Source organism: Schistocerca serialis, chromosome 9, assembly GCF_023864345.2.
Source record: "Schistocerca serialis cubense isolate TAMUIC-IGC-003099 chromosome 9, iqSchSeri2.2, whole genome shotgun sequence".
NCBI lineage: Eukaryota > Metazoa > Arthropoda > Insecta > Orthoptera > Acrididae > Schistocerca > Schistocerca serialis.
Genome location: NC_064646.1, coordinates 39,070,839 through 39,094,716, shown reverse-complemented (window position 1 = coordinate 39,094,716; position 23,878 = coordinate 39,070,839). Strand labels below are relative to the sequence as shown.

The following is a 23,878-nucleotide window of genomic DNA, read 5'->3' as shown; positions in this document are numbered from 1 at the left end:
TCCAACACCGTTGCCCTTTCGGGATATGTAGACCACAGAAACCAAATAAATATGGCATGAAAATGGAAACGATAAATGAAGACAGGGCATATTATATGATAAATGGTGAAGGGTACTCTATTGCAATACGGAAGCAAGCAAATGAATCTGTACCAGAGCAATATGAAAAAAGAAATGTTTCTGAACCAATACACGATACAAAGCGAAACATGTCCAAGGGCAATTGGTTCATGAGTGTACCTATAGGAGTTCGTATGTTACCGTCTTACAAATGAACGATTTTGGGCACGCTCAGAAAAACAAACTCGAGATATTGCCTTCATTTTTTTGTAGAAACCCAGAAAATACATGTGACGATTTCGGTCAGAAGAAGGCCGTCCTGTCTTGTACACCGAGAAAGAATAGGGTAATCCTCCTTTTGTCGACGATGCTTAGAGACTTCACTGCTGTTGGAGAAACTGGAAAACAACAGACGGCGGTTGTGCCTAACATCTCCGCGGCAGGAAAGGATGCCTTTCATCAGTTACGTGCCGGCCGGGGTGGCCGAGTGGTTCTAGGCGCTACAGTCTGGAACCGCGCGACTGCTACGGTCGCAGGTTCGAATCCTGCCTCGGGCATGGATGTGTGTGATGTCCTTAGGTTAGTTAGGTTTAAGTAGTTCTAAGTTCTAGGGGACTCATGACCTCAGAAGTTAAGTCCCATAGTGCTCAGAGCCATTTGAACCATTTTTTTCATCAGTTACGCAGCACATCTTCCGTGTCGAAGGAAAAGTGGCATTGTCCGCTTCCCCTGCGATTCGCCCTGATGGATCGGACAGGTATCAGTGCAATGATACTGTGAAGAGAAGAATTCCTCAAGCGTCTGGCAGTGGACACTCCCGAAGCTTCGCAAGTTGTGATTTCAAAGTGCAAGAGGTATTTCACATGCCCATATTGGAAGGACAGGAAAACGTCATTGGCATACGGCACATACAGCGAGTTGTACTGCCCTCAACATAGCGCTAAAGTGTGCCAAGATTGCAGTAATAATCACCTAGTGGATTTACGAATAACTGAGAACATCTCAAAATATTTGTATATTATAGAGGGTGACAATTATTGAACTATATGAAATAAAATCGCCAGAACTTCTGAACGGATTGCATAGGACGTTCAAACTGTGAAGTTGACCGCGGTGCATCATGGGAATTAGTATTCGCAGTACGGTTTGGTTTAGCGACGAAGCCCACTTTCATCTGTATGGGTTCGTCAACGAGCCAAATTGGCGCGTTCGGGGTGCTGAGAATCCGCATTTCGCGAAGTCTCTTCCCCCCACCGGGTGACTGTGTTGTGTGCAGTGTCCAGTCACGGAATAATCGCTGCGATATTCCTTGATATCACGGTGACTACCGAACGGTGCGTGAAGGTTTTGGAAGACGATTTCATCCCCACTATCCAAAGTGGCTCTGTTTTCGACAAGATGTGGTTCATGCAAGACGATGCTCGACCACATCGAGTAGGAGAGTGTTTGATGTCCTGGAGGAGCACTCTGGGGACCGCATTCTGGCCCTGGGGTACCCAGAGGCCACTGCCATAGGCCTCGATTGGTCGCCATATTCTCCGGATCTGAACACATGCGACTCCTTTTTGTGCGGCTACATTAAAAACAAAGTGTGCAGAAATAACCTCAAAACCTGTACTGAGCTGAAAACAGCCATTCGGGATGTCATCGACATCATCGATGTTCCGAGACTTCAGCGGGTCATTCAGAATTTTTCTAATCGTCTGCACCATATCATCGTCAATGAAATCAAACCTAAATTCGAATATTTGTAGTGACGTTTACGTGTTGAATCAAGTGTGTGCACGCCGTAGTTTGTAACGAATTTACGTTTTTTTCGTTGTTGTTGTTGTGGCCTTGAGTCCTGAGACTGGTTTGATGCAGCTCTCCATGCCATACAGTAAAGCTGCATGCCCTCGGGAAAAATTACGGCTGTAGCTTCCCCTTGCTTTCAGCCGTTCGTAGTATCAGCACAGCAAGGCCGTTTTGGTTAGTGTTACAAGGCCAGGTCAGTCAATCACCCAGACTGTTGCCCCTGCAACTACTGAAAAAGATGCTGCCCCTCTTCAGGAACCACATATTTGTCTGGCCTCTCAACAGATACTCCTCTGTTGTGGTTGCACCTACGGTACGGCTATCTGTATCGCTAAGGCACGCAAGCCTCCCCACCAACGGCAAGGTCCATGGTTCTTGGGGGAGGGGAGGGGGGTTCGTATATTTCAATAATTGTCACCCTGCATATCCAATGTGTGAAAACGTCAAGTGATTCAAGTTCGGGGAAAATACACGCACATTCAACAGCTTTTCCTTGAGTTGTAAATACTTCAATGGTTTCTGCTTGATCTCTGTAACTCCATTGACTACATCTATTATGTTTCATCGCTCTTTCCATCATACACGACTAACTATTCATCATACTGTCTCTTCACACTAAACTGAATCTTGCGGTAGAACAGCGACAAATTTTAAGAGAACTAATAGTGATGACTTCAAGAAAACTGTCTAACACTTTACTCCAGGGAAAACAATGGTCACCATAACTGATTGTTGTGAGGACAACACAAAACTGAATTTCAGCCCTGCCGCCATGAGCCGCAGTAAAATGCATATTGCTTGTTTTAGCGTATCAGAAATAATCTGACCAAGGGACACGCTAATCACCACCTGCGTTCTCTGATAGTCAGTTCCACCAATACGTGTTTGCACTTTGCATTCACACTTCAAAAAAATGTTAAAATGTGTGTGAATTCCTAAGGGACCAAACTGCTGAGGTCATCGGTCCCTAGACTCACACACTAGTTAAACTAACTTATGCTAAGAACAAAACACACACCTATGTCCGAGGGAGGACTCGAGCCTTCGGCAGGAGGAGCCGCGCAATCCGTGACACAGCACCACAAACCGCGCGGCCACTCTGCGTGGCGTTTCACACTTCCGATGGCTGTGAAGTGTAGTGGGACTTTAACAACGTCTGCATCTACACCTACATACGCACTCCGCAAGTCACTGTATGGTGCATGCCAGAGGGTGCCCAGTACCACTACCACTCACTCCCTTTCGTGATGCACTCGCAAATACGAGTAGTGCGAGCTAAAACTAACCGCCTATATATCTCCACACGAGCCTTAATTTCTCTAATCTTGTCTTTGCGGTCCTTACGCGAAATGCTTGTTGGCGGCAGTAGAATCGTTCTGCAGTCAGGTAGGAATGCAGGTTCTCTAAATTTTCTCGTGAGATGTATTCCGTGGGCAATATGAATCGAGCAAATATAGCTCGCGACTTCAATAACAATCGCACGGTTTTGCGGTGCGCTCGCAAAATACACTTCATACAGTGAAGAGAGACGTCAGTGAACGAACGGACAGATCATAACTTTGTGAAATAAAGAAAGTAAAATTTTCACATGAGGGAAGGCTTGAACCAAGAACCTACAGTTCCACAGCAGCTCACACTAACCACGTGACAGATCATAACTTTGTGAAATAAAGAAAGTAAAATTTTCACATGAGGGAAGGCTTGAACCAAGAACCTACAGTTCCACAGCAGCTCACACTAACCACGTGACCACGGGGCTCCTTAGCTCACAGTCTCCTTGATGTTGCCTATCTTGCACATGGGCTACTCAGTTTGTATATTTTGCTTACTTTTATCATAGTTCCACACAACTTCTTCTTGTTTTCTCGATTGATCTGTGTTCAGTTTTTCAAGGCCTATCCACTGTGCCAACTTATAACTAAATCTGAGGGGGTGCGATGGGGAGGTTCCCTCGTGAGTGGATGGATGAATCAGATTGTTCTGAACCGTCCGTGGCGAACCAGTCAGTCAACTACAGCGTGCGTCAGTTATGCTAGCCCGACAGTATTCCTGCAGTTATGTGATTACTGGTGAAGGTGGAGTGTGTCGAATGTATTCTGTTCCCTTTCATGCTCACTGTTCAGTAGTTGTATAGAAAGAAGTAGAGCGCGTTCTAGTTCTCGCCTACCCCTACCGCTTGCTCCCCCTTCCTCCACCTCCCCCCCCCCTCACTTAACACGAACAGGTCCGCGGATACAGCGAATGGGCTGTCCTTTGGCTGGCCACTGGTCAGTATTCTGCGATACCGATGGGTATCGGTATTTTCATTTCACGTATCAAAAATCTGTATAAACTATACCCACTACAATTCACCATTTCACGCTTAACAGAGTGTAGAGTAAATTTTGAAGTTTTAGCATAAAAATCTGTAAACTGAAAATTTCCAAGATTTGGTAAATATTATCAGTTAATGTTAGTGACAATTATATAAATATCTTTACTTCAAATGTTATCTTTGTACTTTGTCTTTGTGGACAGTCGGCAACAAGTGGTGGAGTAATGGAGGCACGCCGTGCTTGTGATGCACTAGAAACCAGACACTGCAATTGCCACTTAGTTCAACGAAGCGAAAGAATATTACATTCCGTTATTCCAGTTTTTGCAGAGTTAAAATGCGAATATACGAAAGTGCAAATATTTATTTCATTTCGTAGTTAGTGATTCAGCAGACTTTCAGAACCGTAACATCATTGGGAGTTCTTCATACAAACGAGACCTGCAGGCATTATGATACCTTTATAAGAAGTCAACGAAGCCAACTTCAAGACAATCAGCTAAGTAGACAGTTAGCTTTTGGTAGAGTAACTGTACCCTCCATTGCAACTCCATCCAGAATAATGGCAGACAAGTCGTTGTAAAAGGAGCACTGAATCGATGTATTACATGGTGTGGTATTTTCCTGGAGTTTATGGTATCAGGCACTGAGTTGATATTTCATCTTGTAGCAGTTTTCAATTGGTTACCGTTTAGAGCTACTATTCAATAGTTAGCTTCGTGGTCATATTTTCGGTTTGTGAAGATATTGCTAACCGTGAGAAGAAGAAGTGTATCAATGACAAGCCCAAAAGCGTTAATTTGTAAGACGCGAGTTATCGTTCTGCTATGGGTACACTCGTGAACCAACTGTCCATTGTCAGATTTCGCTTTGTACCGTGGTCATCACATATTCATGAGCTCGTGTGCTATTGAAAGTTATCTGTTGTGCATAAAATCGATATTACTGATATTAGCGGGCTATTTGGAGTACATTCATCCCTGTGATTTTTTTTTTTCACATTCCATGCACAGCCTCATTGATTTGTAGATGCCGCATCGTGGACATGTGAGAATTAAAAGAAGCCCATGTATTTGACAAGATTGCGTCTGCGTCCTCAGTTCACATTGTGTCATAGGAAAATTCATTTAAACACCCGTCCCCCCTTTTTCAGGTATACCTTTTCAAGAAGTTTTCTGATCTCCATTAGTGGAATTAAATTCATTTAAACACGCTGCCGCTTTCAGTGTTGCCCAAATAGTAAAACTACCATTTCGCTGAGAAAACGTAATAGAATGAGAGGACTACGAACACCCTTTCCAAATTATTAATTTAGCTGTCAGTATGCTCAATGGGTCACACTTGTGACGTCACACTTAGGTGAGTCACTTTTACAATTCAAGTACACTTTCGTGTAAATATATGGAAACGTTAAATATTAAAATACGCAAAATACGTGTTAGAGAACAATGTTCATTTTATATTATGTTGTGAACTGGCTTTTGGATGTGTAGGCCAACTTTCAGACAAGACTTAAGCTGTCTGATGACAGCTTAGAAAGCTGAAAGCCATCCGAGCAGAGTCAGAGAGACGAGTGGTGAAGCACAAAGGCAGCAATGGAGGTGCCCTGACGTCAGCGTAAAGTATCGAGCGTGTTGTGCTCATTGAAATATGGACAGTGCGTGAAGCATTAGCTTTGCAGTTAACTAGAGTAGTAAGTCATTAGACACACGCATGCATGTTAACAATGAGTTATGTTTCATTGTTGTATCAAGCTTGTGTGGCTGATTTAATTGTGAAACGATCTGTGGGTGAATAAACGATTATTAAGTGGATAAGGTTTTACTGTCCAATGTTGAACAGCTAAACTCGATAGTCATATAAACTCATTTTATTGGGTAATATACAAATTGGGAAATATACAAATCAGATATATACAAGAGATAAATAAAACGCCGTCAGTCTCTCTTGGTGGACTTGCTACTAGTCCTCTTGGCTTTGGATCCACCAGCAGTCCGCTTCAGTAGCCGCAGTCCGGCCCTGATTGCGATCCCCACCGCTAGGAGCAGCACCGCGGCCGCGGCTACCAGCACAGCGACGACATCTAGCAGGAAGTACTGGTACCAGGCGAGGTCCAGCGCCGCGGACCTGAGGTGAGGTGCCCCGTGGTGCCTGATCACGTACTCTGTCCAGTAGACAGCCTCGTCCAGTGGCTTCACCGGGCGGTCGTTGAAGATCCTTGACAGCCGCTGGGCGTTCTCTCGGTACCTGCACACCGAGTGTCAAGAGTTACACAAAGATCGGTGTTCAAATGAACAGCAGTTGGTGACGCTGCTTTATGTAGTTTGTTCACATTGTCCTGATCAAAGGCTTTCTAGTCCTGGGTTGGCTGAAGGCATTCGACTTTGGCCCACGAGTGTTTTCCGCCTGGGTGCTGCCAACATTAGCGATCTAACAATATGCTATGTGAATGCATCATAGACATGAGGGAGTGATTATCATACCACTCTGAATCAGCAAATACATATGTGAGGAAAGCGGAACCTGTTTCCTCTGAACACTGACCTTTCCCACATCGCTCTAACTCTTGGGTTTCAATAACCAGAGCTCCATTCCTCCATCACCCCATCCCCTACTCAGCCAGAGAACCCAGTGAAGATGTCATGAATGGAATATAGGCGAACAGCCATTGAGAAGGGTGGCTTTCTGCTTCATCAGGTGTTCTACTGGATGCAACAGAATACACTCCTTCCATTAATAAGTGTACTCCTTCTGGAGTACACCGAATGTATTTTTTATGGCTTACATTCTGCAAAAATGCTTAGATTGTGTCTTTTTAGATTATTTAACTTTTGACTAGTATGATTCTACCCCTGATTCTGTCCTGTCTTATGGTATTGTTTTCATCTGTGCATCCCAATAATCTCTTTCGCAAATCCTGTTCCTTATCTATTACCATCTTCACTCTCTAGGGCTCATTTTAGCAGCAAGTTATCACAAGTCTCTCCCTCTGGTAACAGACCCCTATTGACTCTTTTCAGCTATTCGTCTGAATTCTTCTTCATTTAGTACCTGAACTTCAATATTTTTCAAGAGCATAACATTTAAGATGGTTCGATTTGCATTTCTCAGATTCAAAAGCACCTCAATCATCACATAAGGCCATGGGCCTACAACTCTGGACGACAAATGGCTACAAGACAGGGGCGCCCATTGGAGTTACGAATCTGGGAATCTTCAGTGCCTGACAAAAGAAGGTGAAGGGCGCAGAAGGGGAAGAGAAAACGAAATGAAATTTCATGGCTTGAGAGGAGAGGTGATTATAAAACAGCGTCAGGTTGATAAAAAAAAAAGTGGCTGGTGTGATCTCATTTATCAGTATAGTGCTGCACCCCTTCTGGATAGGAAGCATGCAGTAATTCGTTTGGAAACCGTGCCATAAGGCCTTTACACACTCTGTTGACGTAAGCTGACCCACAACTATTGAAATTAGTCCTTCATATCCTACGTACTGACACTGTGATTGACATCCAAGCTGGTCCCTCACATCTTCTATTGGGGACAGATCTTGGGTGTTGCTGAACACAAGAGTATCTAAACATCAGGCAGCCAGTACACTGGGTCACGCGGCGTGTGTCAACGAGCATTGTCCTGTTGAAAAAGGGCATCACCATACTGTCAGATGAGCACGCATCAGAGTTCCCTCAGTCTCTACCAGCTGTGGGCTGAAGTCGTACCCAATGGTTTCCCACACCATGACCCCAGTAGTAGCACCGCTGTGCCTCTCCAAATAATTGGAAGAATATGACTCCTCCCCAAATTGACACCACACTCACTCACAACGGTGATCCAGAGTAGTGCAGAACCGTGATTCATAACGGAAAACAATGCGACACCATTCACTGGCAGTCCATGATTTCTGGTTGTGACAACAGTCCAAACACGATTGTTCAAGCCATGCAGCCCACACACGGGACAGTAATTCCCCGCCCAGCTGTTGCTAGTCTCTAGCAGATGGTATGGGATGACACAGAATAAAGGAGGGACTATACTTGTTCTTGGATGACGGGCACAGTATTAGCAGTGCACTTGTTGACACAGTCTCGCCGTTTAAATATCTGAGCGTAACATTGCAAGGCGGCATGAACTGGAACGGGCATGTGGAGATTGTGGCAGAGAAGGCGAGTGGTCCACTTGGGTTCATCGGGAGAATTTTAGGAGACTGTGGTTCATGTGTAGAGGAGATCGCACATAGGACACTGGTGCGGTCTATTCTTGAGTATTGCTCGAATGTCTGGGACCTGCACCAGATAGGGTTAAAGGAAGACGTCGTAACTGTTCATAGGCAGGCTGCTAGGTTTGTTACTGGTGGGTTCGTATCACACGCAAGTGTTACGGAGATGCTTTGAAAACTGAAATGGAAATCCTTGGAGGGAAGGCGCCGTTCTTTTTGTGGGACACTATGGAGAAAATTTAGAGAACTGGAGATTGAAGCTGACAGCAGAATGATTCTACTGCCGGGAACGTACGTTTCGCGTAAGGACTACGACGATAAGATATTAGAATTATGGCTCATATGGAGATGTATAGGTAGTCACTCCACAGGGTGTTACAAAAAGGTACGGCCAAACTTTCAGGAAACATTCCTCGCACACAAAGAAAGAAAATATATTATGTGGACATGTGTCCGGAAACACTTACTTTCCATGTTAGAGCTCATTTTATTACTTCTCTTCAAATCACATTAATCATGGAATGGAAACACACAGCAACAGAACGTACCAGCGTGACTTGAAACACTTTGTTACAGGAAATGTTCAAAATGTCCTCCGTTAGCGAGGATACATGCATCCACACTCTGTCGCATGAAATTCCTGATGCGCTGATGCAGCCCTGGAGGATGGCGTATTGTATCACAGCCGTCCACAATATGAGCACGAAGAGTCTCTACATTTGGTAACGGGGTTGCGTAGACGAGGGCTTTCAAATGCCCCCATAAATGAAAGTCAAGAGGGTTGAGGTCAGGAGAGCGTGGAGGCCACGGAATTGGTCCGCCTCTACCAATCCATCGGTCACCGAATCTGTTGTTGAGAAGCGTACGAACACTTCGACTGAAATGTGCAGGAGCTCCATCGTGCATGAACCACATATTGTGTCGTACTTGTAAAGGCACATGTCCCAGCAGCACAGGTAGAGTATCCCGTATGAAATCACGATAACGTACTCCATTGAGCGTAGGTGGAAGAACATGGGGCCCAATCAAGACATCACCAACAATGCCTGCCCAAACGTTCACAGAAAATCTGTGTTGATGACGTGGTTGCACAATTGCGTGCGGATTCTCGTCAGCCCACACGTGCTGATTGTGAAAATTTACAATTTGATCACGTTGGAATGAAGCCTCATCCATAAAGAGAACATTTGCACTGAAATGAGGATTGACACATTGTTGGATGAACCATTCCCAGAAGTGTACCCGTGGAAGCCAATCAGCTCCTGATTGTGCCTGCACACGCTGTACATGGTACGGAAACAACTGGTTCTCCCGGAACACTCTCCATACTGTGACGTGGTCAACGTTACCTTGTACAGCAGCAACTTCTCTGACTCTGACATTAGGGTTATCGTCAACTGCACGAAGAATTGCCTCGTCCATTGCAGGTGTCCTCGTCGTTCTAGGTCTTCCCCAGTCGCGAGTCATAGGCTGGAATGTTCCGTGCTCCCTAAGACGCCGATCAATTGCTTCGAACGTCTTTCTGTCGGGACACCTTCGTTCTGGAAATCTGTCTCGATACAAACGTACCGAGCAACGGCTATTGCCCCGTGCTAATCCATACATCAAATGGGCATCTGCCAACTCCGCATTTGTAAACATTGCACTGACTGCAAAACCACGTTCGTGATGAACACTAATCTGTTGATGCTACATACTGATGTGCTTGTACTGTAGAGCAATGAGTCGCATGTCAACACAAGGACCGAAATGAACATTACCTTCCTTCAATTGGGCCAACTGGCGGTGAATCGAGGAAGTACAGTACATACTGAGGAAACGAAAAATAGCTCTAACATGGAAATTAAGCGTTTCCGGACCCATGTCCACATAACATCTTTTCTTTATTTGTGTGTGAGGAATGTTTCCTCAAACTTTGGCCGTACCTTTTTGTAATACCCTGTATACTCCTTCCACCTTTCTGCTTTCCCTTCTTTGCTTGGAACTGGGTTTCCATCTGAGCTCTTGATTGTAAGCGTAGGCTTCCGCGGCCGTTGTCTTCTTCAATAAAATTCTTCAGGGTATCAGACCGCATCTACAAGAAACTTCAGGGAGATCCGACGGCCAAGGTAATCAAACGACGCAGGCACTGCTCAAGCACTCTAGAATCAATTTCGACAAGGCCAGAAGATTCATCCCGCAAGTGACACAGGCACCAAGGATATATGGTGTACCGAAGGTACACAAAACCGACTTCCCCTTAAGGCCCATAGTAAACAGTATAAATTCGCCGACCTACTACCTAGCGAAAGAACTGGCACCTAGGCTCCGACACCTAGTGCATCAAACCGAGTCCTACGTTAAGGATTCCACTCACTTCGTGTCTCTCCTAAAGGAAATGCGTGTTACGGACCAAGATCTGATGGTTAGCTTCGACGTCAAATCCCTATTCACGAATGTCCCAGTGTCAGATACTGTGAACATCCTAGCAGAACGCGTGGCACCTGATGTATGTGAGCTTGTGCGCCACTGTCTGACGACCACCTATTTCAGGTGGAGAGGTCAATTTTATGAACAAACTGACGGTGTAGCTATGGGCTCACCCCTATCGCCTATCGCAGCAGAAATTTTCATGGAGGCATTTGAGGAAACAGCCCTCCAGTCCGCACCATTACGTCCAAATTGTTGGCTTCGCTATGTCGATGATACTTTCGTCATCTGGCCCCAAGGAGAAGAGGAGTTACAGAACTTCCACAAGCACCTTAACCAACAGCATAGGAAAATCCAGTTTACAATGGAAACAGAGAAGAATGGGGTGCTGCCTTTTCTCGACGTGGAAGTTTATCGAAAACCTGATGGTAAACTTGGCCACAAAGTGTACAGGAAACCAGCCAATACGGACAGGTACCTTCACGCCTCCTCCCACCATCACCCCACGCAGAAGAAGTCCGCCCTGCACACGCTAACGAAGAGAGCGTACAGGATAAGCGACGAAGAACATCTGAAGACAGAACTTGAACACCTCAGGTCCATCTTCGGAACTAATGGCTATGGGAAGCAGATGATAGACAGCACCATGTCGGCAAGGGAGAAGACTAATAGGGAAGAGGAGAAGGAGGCACAGAGCATTGCTGTGTTACCATATGTACAAGGGGTCACCGAACGTATTGGCAAAATTCTACGAAAAGCCGACATCAAACCAATTTTCCGAAGCAGAAACAAAATATCAGACATGCCCGGTTCTACCAAGGATGCAGTTGACAAACTACACACAGCTGGCGTGTATGAAATTGGTTGTGCGTGTGGATTAGTTTACATAGGTGAGACGGGACGTCCGATCAGCACTAGGCTCTCGGAACATGAAAGATATATCCGCCTGAAACAACACACTAAGTCAGCAGTGGCGGAACACCGAGACGAGTGCGGGAAACCAATATTTTTTCAAGAAGCCCGCGTCCTGGAGAAACAGCCTCTCACTTTCAAAAGAAAGATTAGAGAGGCGATAGAAATAGCCAAAAGACCCGCCAACATGAATAGAGAGGACGGGTACAAGCTTCCGAGGTCTTGGCTGCCTGCAATAGCAGGGCTACGGAGCGGCGGCAGAGCCGTGGCGGCCCATGCGGACACGCGGAGAGCCACAGTAGTGGTCGCAAGCACACAAAGCAATGGCACGCCGCAGCCGGCTTCTGGACAGCATGGAAACAGTGTGACGTCACAGCCATCACCTGTTCGCTATTCGCCCGTCTCCTCCAATGGGGTGGATTAATATAAAGACCAATAGAAAACAGCTATTTCAGCCAATGACAGATAATAAAGGAAACACCAATAAAGCATACCTTTCACCCCTCCTCTTCCTCCTAGTACAGCCAATCAAGTAACGACACGGTTTACTCGTGCAGCTATTTAAGGAATCCAAGTGTGTTCATTTAGCAGTTAACGTAAGGCCCTGATGAAGGCTAGCTGCAACGCTGGCCGAAACGTTGGCGCATTTTAAAATTATGACGATGCGGTCTGATAACCTGAAGAATTTTATTGAAGATGAGCTCTTGATATTCATACAAGTGGCTCTCTTTTCTCCAAAGGTCTCTTTAATTTTCATGTAGGCATTATCTATCTTACCCCTAGTGAGATAAGCCTCTAATGTACATGTAGGATTAGTACATGTAGGAATACGAATGTGTGGGCACACACTAATTTTTCGTAGGTTGCAGGTAGAAAAAGCCACCAACCTCGCGCAAACGTCAGATTTCTCTGGCCGCCGTACTGTGAGCCGCAGCCCGCTCACCTGGGGACGGTGAGCACCTCGTCGAGCGCCCACTGCAGCGACGCCTCTGTGACGTTGCTGACGGTCAGCGTGACCGCGTAGCCCTGCCTCTGCGCCTGCGCCATGTTGAGCAGCTGGTCGCCAAACACAGGGATCCCCACCAGAGGAACCCCCCTGGCCGTCGCCTCCTGCGTGCTGAGCAGCCCGCCGTGCGTGATGAACGCCTGCACGTTCTTGTGGGCTGCGAAACAAGCGAAGCGAAAGCTGTAGCCGCCACTCGGCTGGTACATTGCAGTCGTGATAATGTGCGGCGTGATTTTCTATCGCACGCACTGTGTCGACAACAGCCTCTGGACAGCAAAAGCCGTTCCCCCAAGAGGAATTTCGGAAATTTGTGGTAAGGTCCTATGGACCAAACTGCTAAGGTCATCGGTCCCTAGGCTTACACACCACTTAATCTAACTTACACTAAGGGCAACACACACACACACATACATACACACACATACACACTCACACACACACACACACACATGGAAAAGGCCATACCTATGCAATTTGATACAGTTGAAATCTCAGCCACTTCTTCCTCTGAAATTACGAAAATAATAAACTTGCTTAAAAGCAAAAACTCACATGGAATTGATGGCATTTCAGCAAAATACTAAAAGCTTGTTCTCAACAGATAAGTAAGATTCTCAGCCACCTGTGTAATAGCTCTCTGGAACAGGGCATTTTTCCTGATAGACTGAAATATGCTATTGTTATACCTTTGCATAAAAGAGGGGATAGATCTGATGGCAACAATTACTGTCCAATCTCCCTTCTAACAGATTTATCCAAAATTTTTGAGAAAGTAATGTATTCAAGAGTAGCTTCACATATCTGTAAAAATGAAGTACTAACAAAATGTCAGTTTGGTTTCCAGAATGGTTTTTCAACAGAAAATGCCATATATGCTCTCACCAATCAAATTTTGAATGATCTGAATAACCGAACACCACCCACTGGGATTTTTTGTGATCTCTCAAAGGCATTTGATTGTGTAAATCATGAAATTCTGCTAGACAAGCTCAAGTATTGTGGCATGAGTGGGACAGCGCACAAATGGTTTAATTCGTACCTAACTGGAAGAGCGCAGAAAGTTGAAATAAGCAGTACTCATAATATGCAAAGATCAGCACAGTCCTCAAACTGGGGAACTATCATGAATGGGGTTCCACAAGGGTCGGTCTTGGGTCCTTTGTTGTTCTTAATACATATTAATGACTTGCCATTCTATATTCATGAAGAGGCAAAGTTAGTTCTCTTTGCTGATGATGCAAGAATAGTAATCACACCTGACAACCAAGAATTAACTGATGAAATTGTCAATAATGTCTTTCGGAAAATTACTAAGTGGTTCCTTGTAAACAGACTCTCACTGAATTTTCATAAGACACAGTACATACAGTTCCGTACAGTAAACGGTATGACGCCATTAATAAATATAGACCTCAATCAGAAGCATATGTCTAAGGTAGAATATTCATAACTTTTAGATGTGTCCATTGATGAGAGATTAAATTGGAAGAAACACATTGATGATCTGCTGAAACGTTTGACTTCAGCTACTTATGCAATAAGGGTCATTGCAAATTTTGGTGATAAAAATCTTAGTAAATTAGCTTACTACGCCTATTTTCACTCATTGCTTGCATATGGCATCATATTTTGGGGTAATTCATCACTGAGGAATAAAGTATTTATTGCACAAAAGCGTGTAATCAGAATAATAGCTGGAGTCCACCCAAGATAATCCTGCAGACATTGATTTAAGGATCTAGGGATATTCACAGTAGCTTCTCAGTATATATACTCTATTATGAAATTTGTCATTAACAACCAACCCCAATTCCAAAGTAATAGAAGTGTGCATAACTACAATACTAGGAGAAAGGATGATCTTCACTATTCAAGATTAAATATAACTTTGGCACAGAAAGGGGTGAATTATACTGCCACTAAAGTCTTTGGTCACTTACCAAATAGTATCAAAAGTCTGACAGATAACCAACAAGTATTTAAGAAGAAATTAAAAGAATTTCTGAATGACAACTCCTTCTACTCCACAGAGGAATTTTTAGATATAAATTAAGAAAAAAAAATATTAAAAAAATTAAAAAGTTGTTATATTAACTTAATTATGTTGTTAAATTAACTTAATTATGTCACATATTGGAAAATTTGACTCGTTCCACATCATTACGAAATATCATATTCATGATCCATGGAACTAGTATTAATCTAATATAATCTAATCCGAGGGAGGACTCGAACCTCCCACGGGGAGAGCCTCGTGAACCGTCGCAAGGCACCTAAGACCACGCGGCTATCGCGATCGGCATCCAAAATACGACAGCCATGAAATGTAAGAACTCCTTGCCTGCTTTACAGCGTTTAAGTTTCATAGAAAGCACTGTATTTCCACTGGTGTCCAAACTAAAGTAACAAAGGGAAATTTTGCAAGATTGCGTTTATTTTTCCACCAAACAGTATAAACAGGTGACAGGATACTAGAAACAATGTAAAGAATACAGAACGTAAACAATTGCAACAAGCGTAACGTAATACAAAAATTTTCTTAGTTTTTTCCAACTTACCGGATTTGCACGCAGCTGGTTAATGTGCTCAGTGTGGGATCTGACCACCTCCGGCATCAGTATAGGCTTGCCATCGACAGGATATGCTCTGAATGACGTCAAGAATCTCATGTTGAGGTACTAACGCCCATTCTTTCCGCAGCGCTGCTTCTAGATCTTGCAGAGTGGTTGGTGGCGTGGTGCAACCCGTTTCCCAAGTGCACCCCACATGTGCTCTAGGGGATTCAAATTCGGAGATCGAGCACGCTACAACTTGCGTGCGGTATCTTTCGTCTCCGAGAAAAATTCAACCGCACGTGCTCTATGAGGCAGAGCACTATCGTCCATTAATACGTAGTCCTCGCAGTAACCACACGTGAAGTCCCAAGATCTCGTCACGCTTCCTCACAGCAATTAAATCTCGCCGATTCACCCATAAAATTTCATGACGATATGTTCGAGTGGTCAACATAATCCCTGCTTACACCATCAGCGATCTTCCTCGATATCGGTCTCTTTCGGCCGACCACGGTGGCCGAGCGGTTCTAGGCGCTTCAGTCTGTACCCGCGCGACTGCTACGATCGCCGGTTCGATTCCTGCCTCGAGTATGCATGTGTGTGATGTCCTTAGGTTAGTTAGGTTTAAGTATTTCTAAGTCTAGGGGATGATGACCTCAGAAGTTAAGTCCCATAGTGCTCAGAGCCATTTGAATCATTTTTTCGGTCTCTTTCCACAATGTTTGGGTCCCGAAATCGTGTTCCACGTTCCCTCCAGATCCGAATCCTTTGGGAGTCACTCTCCAGACGAGATCGGGACTCATCTGTGAAGAGAACGTTGGCCCACAGTTCGACCATCCAGGTGTCAGTTGACGACTCAACTCTAGAAGTTCCCTTGTGTGAAGACGCGTCACAGGTACACATACAGCAAGTCGCCGACAATAAAGGCCACTCTGCCGAAGACTTCTGCCTCGATACAGCACGTCCAGTGGACGCTGGGAGATCAGATGCCGGTTACCGCGCAGTACCAAGACGGTACCGAGGTGCCCTTACAGCCAATTCTGATGTCATACGTGGTCGACCCTGCCCTGGTTTTAGGGATACAGTATTGGTGTCTATAAACTGTCGCCATATCCGAGAAACAATGGAACGATTCACATTAAGCCATCCGGCTACATCAGTTTGCGACTGCCCGTGTTTTATTCTTCCTAAAACTGAAGAAACTGCAAAAAAGGTGGGAATTTAAGCAGATGGGTCCTGGATAAACTGAAAGAACCAGAGGTTGTACAGAGTTTCAGGGAGAGCATAAGGGAACAATTGACAGGAATGGGGGAAAGAAATACAGTAGAAGAAGAATGGGTAGCTTTGAGGGGTGAAATAGTGAAGGCAGCAGAGGATCAAGTAGGTAAAATGACGAGGGCTAGTAGAATCCTTGGGTAACAGAAGAGATACTGAATTTAATTGATGAAAAGAGAAAATACAAAAATGCAGCAAGTGGAGCAGGCAAAAAGGAATAGAAACGTCTCAAAAATGAGATCGACAAGAAGTGCAAAATGGCTAAGCAGGGATGGCTAGAGGACAAATGTAAGGATGTAGAGGCTTATCTCATGAGCGGTAAGATAGATACTGTCTAAAGGAAAATTAAAGAGACCTTTGGAGAAAAGAGAACCACTTGTATGATTATCAAGAGCTCAGATGGAAACCTAGTTCTAAGCAAAGAAGGGAAAGCAGAAAGGTGTAAGGAGTATATATAGCATCTATATAAGAGTGATGTACTTGAGGACAATATTATAGCAATGGAAGAGGACATAGATGAAGATGAAATGGGAGATAGGATACTGCGTGAAGAGTTTGACAAAGCACTGAAAGACCTAAGTCGAAACAAGGCCCCGGGAGTAGACAACATTCCATTAGAACTACTGACAGACTTGGGAGAGCCGGTCCTGACAAAGCTCTACCATCTGGTGAGCAAGATGTATGAAACAGGCGCAATTCCGTCAGACTTCAAGAAGAGTATAATAATTCCAATCCCAAAGAAAGCAAGTGTTGACAGATGTGAAAATTACCGAACTATCAGTTTAATAAGTCACAGCTGCAAAATACTAACGCGAATTCTTTACAGACGAATGGAAAAACTGGCAGAAGCCGACCTCGGGGAAGGTCATTTTGGGTTTCGTAGAAATGTTGGAACACGTGAGGCAATACTGACCCTACGACTTATATTAGAATAAAGATTAAGGGACGGCAAACCTACATTTCTAGCATTTGTAGACTTAGAGAAAGCTTTTGACAATGTTGACTGGAATAATCTCTTTCAAATTCTGAAGGTGGCAGGGGTAAAATACAGGGAGCGAAAGGCTATTTACAATTTGTACAGAAAGCTGATGGCAGTGATAAGAGTCGAGGGACATAAAAGGGGAGCAGTGGTTGGGAAGGGAGTGAGACAGGGTTGTAGTCTCTCCCCGATTCTATTCAATCTGTATATTGAGCAAGCTGTGAAGGAAATGAAAGAAACGTTCGGAGTAGGTACTAAAATCCATGGAGAAGAAATAAAAACTTTAAAGTTTGCCAATGACATTGTAATTCTGTCAGAGACAGCAAAGGGCTAGGAAGAGCAGCTGAATGGAATGGACAGTGTCTTGAAAGGAGTGTATAAGATGAACATCAACAAAAGCAAAACGAGGATAACGGAATGTAGTCGAATTAAGTCGGGTGATGTTGAGGGAATTAGATTAGGAAGTGAGACACAAAGTAGTAAAGGAGTTTTGCTAATTGGGGAGCAAAATAACTGATGGTGGTCAAAGTAGAGAGGATATAAAACGTAGACTGGCAATGGCAACGAACGCGTTTCTGAAGAAGAGAAATTTGTTAACATCGAGTATAGATTTAAGTGTCAGGAAGTCGTTTCTGAAAGTATTTGTATGGAGTGTAGCCATGTATGAAAGTGAAACGTGGACGATAAATAGTTTGGACAAGAAGAGAATAGAAGCTTCTGAAATGTGGTGCTACAGAAGAATGCTGAAGATTAGATGGGTAGATCACATAACTAATCAGGAGGTATTGAATAGAATCGGGGAGAAGAGGAGTTTGTGGCACAAGTTGACTAGAAGAAGGGATCGGTTGGTAGGACATGTTCTGAGGCATCAAGGGATTAGTACTGGAGGGCAGGGTGGAGGGTAAAAATCGAAGTGGGAGACCAAGAGATGAATATACTAAGCAGATTCAGAAGGATGTAGGTTGCAGTAGGTACAGGGAGATGAAGAGGCTTGCACAGGATAGAGCAGCACGGAGAGCTGCATCAAACCAGTCTCAGGACTGAAGACCACAACGACAACAACATGGCCTTCCACCTCAAAGTGTCTGGTAGGCGTCTTCTCTGTGCTATACTGCACCGTCTGTGATTGTGTACACAGCGACTGTGGATGTGGGACTACCCTCCAACACTACGCCGTTTCATAGGTGCCATGACGTCAGGGAATGGTTGTCCGTTGACTGGAATGACATCTTCCAGGCATAACGCGAGTGTACGGGCATATACTGACAGTTTGTATGAGTATACTGTGAATTACACACAGGTCGGGGAAATAGCGGTCTGTTGCTCTAATTTTGGACACCAGTCTACTGCCAGTACAGTGCAGAGAGAACTTCGGTCCACTTTTCTCGAAATACCTTTAAGACTTGTGGATGACCTTTTAGGCGATCTGACCTGACACATCGCACAAACATACTAAAGCTACTGTATGCTGATCAGACATAGAGTCCGATCAAAACAAACAAGAAACCCATGCACAGTGATTCTCGATTCGTGGGTAGAATACAGACAAACCGCAGTTTTGGAACAATCGCACCGAAGAAGTAACTACGATAATTTTTTGACTGTGAAAAACTGTAACAATTTACAATTTACACAGCACTGCGATCAAGCAGTAATCATCTTACACATAAGTACTTATGGTATCTCACTCTAATAACTTCACAACATTTTACTGATAGGGTTGGTTCAAATGGCTCTGAGCACTATGGGACTTAACTTCTGATGTCATCAGTCCCCTAGAACTTAGAACTACTTAAACCTAACTAACTTAAGGATATCACACACATCCATGCCCGAGGCAGGATTGGAACCTGCGACCGTAGCAGTCCCGCGGTTCCGGACTGAGCACCTAGAACCGCGAGACCACCGCGGCCGGCTACTTGATATGAAAGAAAGCCACAGTTCTGTTGTTTATTGTTCCATCTAGGTCATTATAGCTATAGGACATGTGATGTACTCTCCATTCTACAAAAATATTCACAAATGTGCAGGGTATCTGAATGGAAACCAAGAGAAAAGCAGCAGATATTCGCATCACATATACTGACTTTCATTGTTGCGGAAACATATACTACATAAAAAAGTGAGCGGCAAAGCCATCAGGTACATACACACACACACACACACACATCCCAGAGTTTCGTTACTACTCCATAAAAACGTCTTTCAGTGTCCTACCTTTGTATGGAAAACCCTAGTAAGCATCAAACACGTTCTTTAATCTGAGGAACAGCTGTTGCACAGCATCAAGAATACGAAGCAAACTATGTCGTTTGTCGGTAGATTTGTCTTTCAGCAGGTTACGTGTCTCACGTTTGTGATTATAACCTGTTACAACCGTTCTCGGCTGTCCGTCTGGGTTTTCCACAGTGACGTAGCATGTAGCACCCTCTGCCGTAAACGAACTTTTTCAGTATACTACATTTCCATAAAGTCTGATATCAGTAATGGCGAATATTTTCTGTAGTACCATCTGAAGAACAGAGATGGGAAGGTCCAGTTTACAAGTATAGGGTCGGTGTCAGCTACGTGGCGACATTGTGAGTTTAACGTGGTGTTGTAGTTACCCTGATCAAACTTTATAGCAGAGATGAGAGGGAGCAGAATACCCTTGGTCCCTTGTTGGCGACTCGTGACAGAGAGTTGTTTTTGGCAGCAATGGTCTGCCTAAGTAGCAAGTTAAACACAATGACATGTGAGGTGTTCCAACAACTACATCTTCTTCTACATACAGAGTCACATAATTTCCTATAGATTCAGCCAGATCCTATCCTAAGGGCGTTACTTTTACTACAGCTGACTACAGTTTCTATCAGAAACGAGTGTTCTTCCTGTCACCCGTCCTGTGAACTAATGTACACTTGGCCTAGCTCATTAATCATTGACCCCTTGGCCTTACGCACCGGAGACAAGTATTAATCAGTGACTTTTTCCTGTTATTTACTGAAATTCACAACAGCAACAGTTTGAGACGCAGACCAGCTGCCTCTTTTCAACACTATTCCAGTGAAAACATTAGGTACTACTTCTCTGACAGTTTTAGTTGTGTCCACGTCGGTATTTCACCGTCTTTTCGTTGTGGAAGTTTCTGAAGTTCCATCAGTGGCTGCTTCTAGGTGTCACCGAACAGTTACGTCTTTATACTGGCGAGGTGCTCACTGAATACTGGATACTTGGTACTGATACGCCTGCTGCTCGTAGCTGATCCTTTACACAGTTCTTAATTAGCCTCTGGAACCTTACATGTGCACATGGTAACCTTAACTCTCGTTTAACACTCCAAATCTAGCTCTGGCTTTATCCTACCACGAAATTGTCCTTGACCCTCGACTTGTTTCGTGAGGTGACAAATGTGAGTTCCATGCTGGCGTATTTGTTGACCGCTAAGAGATAGCTGGCTTCCAGTTGTGCTTAAAAGAGTTATCTTCCACAAATATCATGTTTGCATTTTTGTCTCATCATGTCGGGGGCTGGCTCTTCTTTTTCTTTATAGTATGAGATAACTGAAATATTCTAAGGCCATGATGCCTCCCCCCAAAAGTACATTAATGGGCACTACACAAAGTGCCGTTAAGACAATTAAAGTTTCTCATTTTTTGTTTCTTCTACTTCACTTTAAAGAAAACATCATATCAACGTCTATTTTTTATAAACACTCTATCATCCAAGGGTCTTGGTAGTTTCTCATAGACAACCACTTCCTCGCCCCCTGCTCGTAAAATCAGCCTATTTGGCTCTGGTGCAGTCACCACAGTCGTGATTACACAAATGGAAAGACTGAAATTTCCTCAGTCAGGCTCATTGTACAATTTTTATACAAATATTTAATAAAATTACATTTTAAATAGCACACAAATACAATCCAGAGTGATATTTTCACTATGCAGCGGAGTGTGCGCTGATATGAATATTTCCTAGCAGATTAAAACTGTCTGCCAGACAGAGACTCGAACTCGGGACCCATGCCTTCCGCTGGTAAGTGCTCTATCATCTGAGCTACCGAAGCACGACTCAGGCCCGGTCCTCACAGCTTTACTTCTGCCAGTACCTCGTCTCCTACCTTCCAAACTTTACAGAAGCTCTCCTGCGAACCTTGCAGAACTAGCACTCCTGAAAGAAAGGATACTGCAGAGACATGGCTTAGCCACAGCCTGGGGGATGTTTCCAGAATGAGATTTTCACTCTGCAGCGGAGGTTCGCAGGAGAGCTTCTGTAAAGTTTGGAAGGTAGGAGACGAGATACTGGCAGAAGTAAAGCTGTGAGTACCGCGCGTGTCGTGCTTCGCTAGCTCAGGTGGTAGAGCACTTGCCCGTGAATGGCAAAGGTCCCGAGTGCGAGCCTCGGTCGGGCACACAGTTTTAATCTGCCAGGAAGTTTCACACAAATACAATAACTAAACTAACTAAACATATACTCACGTAGGGAGCAATCTAATACGTGTGGACTTTCTTGTCTCATTCGATATCGACCTGTGCTTTATCTATGAACTTATCAATGCCTTCTAATCTTTTCCCTGCTACTCTTAAGTCATCTATGTTCGATGTGACTAGTTCTCAAGGCAACTCAAATCGTATTTCTGAGGTACTGAATTTAGTTTCCATATTTTCTCTACAATCTAGGTTCGTGTCTTCATTTGCTACTATATTTCTTCTAGTGTGATTCGCCTGGGGCGTCTTATGAGCCAAAGAAATTGGTACACATGCCTAATATCGCGAATGGCCCCCGCGAGGATGCAGAAGTGCAGCAACACGACGACGCATGGACGCGCCTAATGTCTCAACTAGTGCTGGAGGGAACTGACACCATGAATCCTGCAGGGCTGTTCATAAATCCGTAGGGGTACGAGTGAATGGAGATGTCTTGTAAACAGCACGTTGCAAGGCATCCCAGATACGCTCTATATTGTTCATGTCTGGGGAGTTTGGTGGCCATCGAAAGTGTTTAAACTCAGAAGGATGTTCCTAGAGCCACGCTGTCGCAATTCTGGACTTGTCGAGTGTCGCATTGTGTTGCTGGAATTGCCGAATTCCATCGAAGTGCACAATCGACGTGAATGCATGCATTTGATCAGACAGGATGCTTACGTACGTGTCACCTGTCGGAGTCGTATCTCAACGTATCAAGGGTCCCTTATCACCCCAACTGGACACGCCCCACGTTATTAAAGAGCCCCCACCAGCTTGAACAGCCCCCCGGCTGACATGCAGGGCCCATGGATTCATGAGGTTGTCTCCATACCCGTACACGTCCGTCCGCTGGATACAATTTGAAACGAGGCTCGACCGACCAGGCAACATGTTTCCAGTCATCAAGAGTGAAATGTCAGTGTTGATGGGCCCAGGTGAGGAGTAAAGCTTTGTATAGTGCAGTCATCAAGGGTACACGAGTGGGGCTACGGCTCCGAAAGCCCATATCGATGATGTTCCGTTGGATGTTTCGTACGCTGACACTTGTTGAAGGCCCAGCATTGAAATCTGCAGCAACTTGCGGAAGGGTTGCACTTCTGTCACGTTGAACGATTCTCTTCAGTCGTCGTTGGTCCCGTTCTTGCAGGATCTTTTTCCGGCGGCAGCCATGTCGGATTCCTGATATTCACGGTACACTCGTGAAATGGTCGTACGGGAAAATCCCCACTTCATCGATACCTCGGAGGTGATGTGTCCCATCGCTTGTACGCCGACTGTAACACGACTTTCAAACTCACTTCAATCTTAATAACTTGCCATTGCAGTAGCAGTAACCGATCTAACAACTGCGCCAGACACTTGTTGTCTTAGATAGGCGTTGCCGGTCATAGCACCGTATTCTGCCTGTTAACATACCTCTGTATTCGAATATGCATGCCTATACCAGTTTCTTTGGCACTTCAGTGCATATAGTCTGGACCGTCATGTGTGTAAATCGAAAAGATATAGTAGCAAATGTAGACATCAACTTAGATTGTAGTGAGGAAATGGAAAAGAAAATCAGTACCTCAGAATAATGTATTAGAATATGTAATTAATATTCCGCTAACTAAGAATGAGAATTTTAATTTAATTTGTATAAATCTCAGCGTATGTTCAAGAGGACTGTGAAATGAGGTTATTACAAAACACTCATATACCTGGTAATCGTATTAAGAAAATAATTTCGTCAAACAGAAGTCTATGGAGACAGTTAAGTACTAATGAATGATAAATGAAAAGCACCAGTTTGCTTTTGTTCTACAAAACTGATGCTTTTCATTTATTATAATGTTGTTCTACCAAGAACCGACGGAAAATTCTGTTAATATACTAATGAATGGTTGTATGTAGTACCTAATATGAAAGACTTCACA

At 44.3% G+C, this 23,878-nt stretch overlaps 1 protein-coding gene across 2 annotated transcripts in view; it reads right to left on the bottom strand.

Moving 5' to 3' along the window:
* Positions 1 to 6,023: 6,023 nt before the first annotated feature.
* Positions 6,024 to 23,878, bottom strand: part of LOC126419841 (UDP-glycosyltransferase UGT5-like) — an 81,763-nt gene continuing 63,908 nt past the window's right edge. The window contains exons 3-4 of one of the 2 annotated variants that reach the window (XM_050087092.1): positions 12,646 to 12,865; positions 6,024 to 6,415 (exon numbers count right to left, since the gene is read on the bottom strand). In XM_050087092.1, coding sequence (XP_049943049.1) covers positions 6,106 to 6,415; positions 12,646 to 12,865 — 530 coding nt within the window. In that variant the 3' untranslated portion in view covers positions 6,024 to 6,105. The remainder of the gene's footprint in view (positions 6,416 to 12,645; positions 12,866 to 23,878) is intronic. The other variant, XR_007576006.1, reaches the window with a different exon arrangement.